The 7,132-nt window shown below is 40.4% G+C and overlaps 1 protein-coding gene across 4 annotated transcripts in view; it reads left to right on the top strand.

Annotated features, from left to right (window-relative positions):
- The first annotated feature begins 1,774 nt into the window (after positions 1-1,774).
- Positions 1,775-7,132, top strand: part of yipf5 (Yip1 domain family, member 5) — an 8,666-nt gene continuing 3,308 nt past the window's right edge. Inside the window, exons 1-5 of one of the 4 annotated variants that reach the window (XM_083570860.1) lie at positions 1,775-1,931; positions 3,217-3,335; positions 4,962-5,092; positions 5,637-5,782; positions 6,386-6,567. In XM_083570860.1, the coding sequence (XP_083426986.1) occupies positions 3,226-3,335; positions 4,962-5,092; positions 5,637-5,782; positions 6,386-6,567 (569 nt within the window). In that variant the 5' untranslated portion in view covers positions 1,775-1,931; positions 3,217-3,225. Of the gene's footprint in view, positions 2,063-3,216; positions 3,336-4,919; positions 5,093-5,636; positions 5,783-6,385; positions 6,568-7,132 lie in introns of all 4 variants that reach the window. The other 3 variants (XM_083570858.1, XM_083570859.1, XM_083570861.1) reach the window with 3 other exon arrangements.

The following is a 7,132-nucleotide window of genomic DNA, read 5'->3' as shown; positions in this document are numbered from 1 at the left end:
TTGAAAAAACTTTTATAAGAAATTCAAGCGTCAAACTTTACCCTTTATAAAATACATCAAGGTGTAAAATAAAAACTCAGATTTGGGTCTAATGCTGATTAATGCACACTGATCCACTGATCCACACACTGAAGCTTTTACAGACTGTGGAAAAACATTGCCTCTGCTGATGACTAGTGCCACAGAAATAGAGTCTGGACGAGATTTGAGCAGGCAGGTTTTATGAGACAGAAGTGAGACATGAAGCTTACAGGACAAACAGATTCTAACATAAAAATAGTCTATCTATCTATCTATCTATCTATCTATCTATCTATCTATCTATCTATCTATCTATCTATCTATCTATCTATCTATCTATCTATCTATCTATCTATCTATCTATCTATCTATCTATCTAATCTATTCATCCTTAGTATCTACCTGGTCAGTGTCACTAATTAGTTGCGTCAGATTGGTTAAACCTCCATTTTGTTGAGATTCTTGTTTTTTAGGGAATAGACAGACAGGTACAGGACAAATTAATAACTATGCACCAAATCATGGAGCCAGAATCTACACACCCTACTGACATTTCTACATCGTTCCCATGTTGAATCTGGATTAGACACGGACACATACAGATTGTTCCATCTTGGGAAAGTTTCCCCTCATTAGGGACGATTTTAAATTTACTTCCTAAAAGAGCTGAAGAAGACCCAGATCCCACCACACATCATCACAACCTTCTACAGAGGGACCATCAAGAGTATCCCAAGCAACTGGTTTGGAAATTGCACCGTTTTAGATTATAAGGCCCTACAGCAGATAGTGAGGACGGGTGAGAAGATCACCAGGGTCTCTCTTTAATACACTACATGTTGATTCCCCATTCAGTCCCTCAAGTCCAGACTGTGGAACAGTTTCTTCTCACAAGGTAAAGGTGACAGTGGTTTACAGCACAGTGACATTCTTTCTTCTCATATCCAGTCATTGCTCTTTTGCACATTTGTTCCTTGAGGTTCTTGTTTATATGTACCGTATTTATTTGTATTTTAATATAAACCACTGAGCTGCATGAACATTCTGTACTGTACTGGTCAGTGTTACAGTCTCACTGTGTTTCTGTCTCCATGTCCTATATTGTGTTTTTTTGCACTAAATGTTGCACATGTGCACTTTATGTTGTTAGTTTGGAGTTTTGTGTAGTTCCCTGTTGTTAAATTATAATTAATGTAGCAGCTTGGTACGGAGGTCCTGAGAGTCCTTGCATTATCGTTTTTTTTCTTGTTTTCTCGTGATCATGGCTTAATTTTCTTGTGATCTCTACATTCAAACACTGTTTGCTCGTGATAAGTATTTCATTTTTCTGCGTATTTGGCATAAAAGCGTGTTCTAGAGGCAGCATCATCACAGCGTCATGGATAATAACCATTAACTAAATGTGGCAATTTCGTTTCACTGCACTGTATACAGTTGGAATGACAATAATCTGAATATCAGGAAGAATTGTTGTCATGTTTGTTTTCTCTTTTTTGTTTCATCACGTGACTTAAAGTTGATGTTAGAAGGAGGAAAAATGGGAGGATTTGAGCGAGTTTGAGAAATTGTGACGTCTAGACGACTGGGTCAAATCCAGCAGACGAGCTGAAGAAGTTCATGCTGTTAATGTTCCACGGGTCAGGGGAAGAAGGACCAACACAATATTAGGCAGGTGGACATTATGTCATGGCTGTATTATGGTCAGATTTATGGTCTGAAGTTCTCCCCACGTGGTTTAGATGCAATACCGCGCACACGTGTAGAGGGCGCGCGCCACCCCCAAGCCGCCATTTTGTTTCGTTTTCAGTTCCTCATTACCCGGAAGTGAATAATCCCAGCCTTGACACGTAGCTGGTTAGCGGAGCAGGTTGTGTTTGTAAACGCGGTTCCACACACACTGACTGCTGCAGGTAAACATCTCAGTGTTTCTCTCTGGCTTCATCTTCATATGTGGGTTTTTTCTAGTGAGACTCGGAGCTCGGAGATGATGTGGGAGTGAAGCTGTGACTCGGAGCTCTAAAAGGGAAGTTTAATTCCGGAGGTCAGGATTATTCTAGTTTTAGAGTTTAACTCTGTGTCTCCTTCATCTCCAGTCTCTGACATGCTACATTACATTAGCTGTGTTAGCTTAGCTAATCAATATCACATTCACTAGATCACTGACACATTAATGATCTTAGTAGCATTTCATTTTCATCAGAATGTCTAATTTAATAAATAAGTAAAGGTCTGATCTCATAACTACAGCGCTGGTCTAATCTGTGGGGCTGATGTCATAAGTACAGGTCTGATCTAATAGCTGTGGCTCTGATGTAATAATTACAGGTCTGATCTATTATCTGGGGGTCTGATGTAATAAGTACATGTCTGATCTAATAGCTGTGGGTCTGATGTAATAATTACAGGTCTGATCTATTATCTGGGGGTCTGATGTAATAAGTACATGTCTGATCTAATAGCTGTGGGTCTGATGTAATAATTATAAGTCGGATCTTATTGCTGTGGCTCTGATCTATTATCTGTGTATCTGATGTAATAATTACAGGTCTGATCTAATATCTGTGGGTCTGATGTAATAAGTACAGGTCTGATCTAATAGCTGTGGCTCTGATGTAATCATTACAGGTCTGATCTATTATCTGGGGGTCTGATGTAATAAGTACATGTCTGATCTAATAGCTGTGGGTCTGATGTAATAATTATAAGTCGGATCTTATTGCTGTGGCTCTGATCTATTATCTGTGTATCTGATGTAATAATTACAGGTCTGATCTAATATCTGTGGGTCTGATGTAATATGTACAGGTCTGATCTAATAGCTGTGGCTCTGATGTAATAATTACAGGTCTGATCTATTAGCTGTGTGTCTGATGTAATAATTACAGGTCTGATCTAATATCTGTGGGTCTGATGTAATTACTATCAGTCTGATGTATTAATAGAGCTCTTATAACGAAATGTCTGATCTAGTAACTATGGGTCTGATCTAATAACTACAGGTCTGATGTAATAATAGAGTTTTGATTTAATACCCACAGGTCTGATCTAGTAACTATGGATCTGATCTAATGACTACGAGTCTGATCTAATAGCTAGAGCTCTGATCTAAAAATGAAAGCTTTAATCTAATAACTAGACACCAATATATCTGATTTCACACTGTGTGTGCGTGTGTGTGTGTTCTCCTTTAACCAGGCCGTCACCATGTCTGGGTTTGAGAGCTTTAACACAGACTTCTTCCAGTCTCCGTACAGTGTAGATGAGCAGAACCAGGGCGGATACACCTACAGCAACGCAGATGATCCGTACAGCAAGTAAAACTCAATCTGTCTTCATTATTAATACCCAAAATAGATTTTCAGTTTCATTTAGTTTTATTTGTACCTCGTTGAAGTAACTTAAAGTAATTCAGTAGCTTCATGGATCTTCAGGCTGTAGATGTTGAACACGGTGGTCTCTGATTGAAGAAAACGTTGTTTATAACAGTTTAGGGTTTAAACGATTCCTCGAGTAAATCCAATACAAAAAATTTTTTTTGCCTCAAAGCTTCGTTTTAGTCCATTTACCTTCACATGAAGCACTGTGTTTCCCCACGGACCATTATACTGTCGCACCACCCGCTTAACTCTGGAGCGCTCTGGACAGGTGAATACTGAAGACGCCTCAGAATGAAAAAATGGAGGAATGGATAGAAAACAGCGAGGGGGAGGAGAAGATTCATATGGAAAAGCCGCAGCAGACACAACAAAAAAAAAGAAGAAGAAGAAAGTATTCCCACTTTTTTCTCGCATTTCCGACTTTATTTTTGCAATTCCGACTTCTTCTTCCGGCTTCTCCCCTCAGGGGTCTCCACATCCATCTCCATACCCCCCTGTCCTCTACATCTGCCTCTTTCACACCAACTACCTGCATGTCTTCCCTCACCACATCCATAAACCTCCTCTTGATCTTCCTCTTTTCCTCCTTCCTGGTGTCTCCATCCTCAGCATTCTCCTACTGATAGACCCCATGTCCCTCCTCTGCACATGTCCAAACCATCTCAATCTCACCTCCCTCACCTTGTCTCCAAAACGCCCTACATGCGCTGTCCCTCTAATAAACTCATCTCTAATCCTGTCCATCGTCGTCACTCCCAACGAACATCTCAACATCCAACTTTATTTCTGGCAATTCCGAGGTTTTTTTCTTCTCAAATTTTTCAAATGAGGCGGCGTCACCCCTGTAGTGCCAAAAGGTTTTACACATGACAATAAAATCGGCTTCAATCAATAGAATCGAATGGAATCAAACAAATCCTCTGATCCCTGGAGAGAACTCCGTCTAACAATCAGCTCTGGAGGAAACGGAATCGACAGATGGAGCAGAGGAGCCTCGTTCATACACCAACAGCTTCAAACCTCAGCCCCACAACATGCTTACTGGTGGATGCACCAGCAATGTCGGACGTTTATGAGAAATTGCGAGAAAAAAAAAAGTCTGAATTACGAGATATAAAGTTGAAAAAATGAATGGATGGAATAATCGGTAAAATTTTCGATTACTAAAATAATCAGTGTGTATAATATACTCCAAATAAAAATAATAACGAATCATTGAGGAAAATAACAAAAATACATATCAAATACTTTATATAGTTTTAAATTCTGATCATATAACTACCATGAAAAAAAGAAAGACAGACTGATGTGATAAACCATCAAAGAACATTTTATTTGATGTATATGTTTAAACAAAAAGTTAATCATGCTGTGTTTAGAATCAGTGCTGGAAAGCAGTGTGTGTGTCTGCGTGTGTGTCTGCGTGTGTGTCTGCGTGTGTGTCTGCGTGTGTGTCTGCGTGTGTGTGTGTGTGTGTGTGTGTGTGTGTGTGTGTGTGTGTGTGTGTGTGTGTGTTCCAAGGCAGTACGGTCAGTACGATTATTCACAGCCTATGGGTTACAGCGCAGCACCGCTGATGCAGCCTCAGCAGCCTTACACAGGACAGATCTATCAGCCCACACCTGCGTTCACACCTGCCTCCTCACAGGCCATGTACAGCAGCAGCTTCGAAGACGAACCGCCCCTGCTGGAGGGTAAAGCACACACACATACACACACACACGCACACACACACACACACACAAAAAATCTCCTTCTTTATGAGAATCAGGATTCTAAAGATTTGACTATACTCATTTCTACATGATTCTAAATTTTACTCATCAATTTTACATGATTTTGTATAAAGTAGTAAAAACTACCTTGCGATGCTCCTGAGCGCAAAACGAGCACCATGGAGGCACCATGCTTGTCGATTTGAAGGTTGAATATCTCATATATCTTGGACAGACCCCTGAACCTGGACCTCGAGATGATTTCTCACCTCCTGCAACATCAGTATCTCACTAATACTCTGATAGTGTAATGAACACTAATCCCCATAGCCACACCCTAAACCCCAGTGGAACAGTTGAGGAGGTTTCTGAAGAAGGAAAAAGTTCCGGTGTCCATAAAATATATATGTCTAGATTGTGTGGTTATAAAGTGTTATGATTCTAATAAAAATGTATTGATGGTTAAAAAAAAAAATAATAATAATTCTAGGTTATATTTACTCACCTAATCTTCTCCCTGCAGAGTTGGGAATCAACTTTGACCACATCTGGCAGAAGACGCTGACGGTGCTACACCCCATGAAGGCAGCAGATGGCAGTATAATGAATGAGACGGATCTGGCTGGACCCATGGTGTTCTGTTTGGCGTTCGGGGCGACTCTGCTGCTTGTAGGTATCAGCTCTGCTCCGGAGTGTTGGAGCGAGCGCATGTTTATAACCTTCCACAGTACTTTACACTACTGCCTCTTGTGTTCTTATGCATGTAGATGAGTGAGACGTAGTTCAGATTGGACTGAGATCAGCACCATAATATATCTAATATCTATAGTTAATTATTATATTACTTATTATTATATTTCTATATCTGCCTCATTTCTAATGTATATTTTATATATATATTGTAGTAGCTGCAGTAACTACAGGTCTGATCTAAATACTATGGGTCTGATCTAATAACTAAAGCTCTGATCAAAACACATTACGAGTCTGATCTAATTACTAGAGCTCCAATCTAATCACTTCAGGCTTGAACTAATAACTATGGTTTTGAGTTAATAATTGCAGGTCTGATCTAATTACTAGAGCTCCAATCTAATAACTACAGGTCCTTTCTAATAACTCTGGGTCTGATTTAATAACTGGGTCTGATCTAATAACTCCGGGTCTGATTTAATAACTGAAAGTTGGATCTTATGGTTAGAACTGTAGTTGTTATTGATGTTTTTGGATGAAGTCTTACACGTTGTTCCTCACATGTTCTTATGCATGTAGACGGGTAAGATCCAGTTCGGATACGTGTATGGGATTAGTGCTATCGGATGCCTGGGCATGTACTGTCTCCTGAACCTCATGAGCCTGACGGGCGTGTCATTCGGCTGCGTAGCCAGCGTCCTGGGGTACTGCCTTCTACCCATGATCCTCCTCTCCAGCTTCGGCGTGCTCTTCTCCTTACAGTGAGTAACCTCGGGTCTTTCATACGCTATCTCATAACATCTCTTTTAACAGCAGGAACAGGTCAGGAACCGACCTGCTGTTATCTGTATCAGAATGGAGGAGAGAAACTGCGCTGGGGTCAGACGATACCACGTTTCTAAACACGACATCAGCAAACCTGATATCTTTCTATTTCTATATATTTTGCCCATTCGTGCATGTGTGTATTGGGCCACTGTGTGTGTGTGTGTGTGTGTGTGTGTGTGTGTGTGTGTGTGTGTGTATTGGGCCACTGTGTGTTTGTGTGTGTGTGTGTATTGGGCCACTGTGTGTGTGTGTGTGTGTGTGTATGTGTGTTCGGTACTGGGTCACTGTATAAATGTGTGTGTGTGTTTGTGTGTGTATTTGGTCACTGTATAAATGTGTGTGTGTGTTTGTGTGTGTATTTGGTCACTATATAAATGTGTGTGTGTGTTTGTGTGTGTATTTGGTCACTATATAAATATATGTGTATTGGAACACTGTGTGTGTGTGTGTGTGTGTGTGTGTGTGTGTGTGTGTGTGTGTGTGTGTGTGTGTGTATTG

This window comes from Silurus aristotelis (assembly GCF_946808225.1).
Source record: "Silurus aristotelis genome assembly, contig: scaffold_123, whole genome shotgun sequence".
Taxonomy (NCBI): Eukaryota; Metazoa; Chordata; class Actinopteri; order Siluriformes; family Siluridae; genus Silurus; species Silurus aristotelis.
The sequence above is the reverse complement of the archived record's forward strand: the minus strand, read 5'-3'. Positions and strand labels throughout refer to the sequence as shown.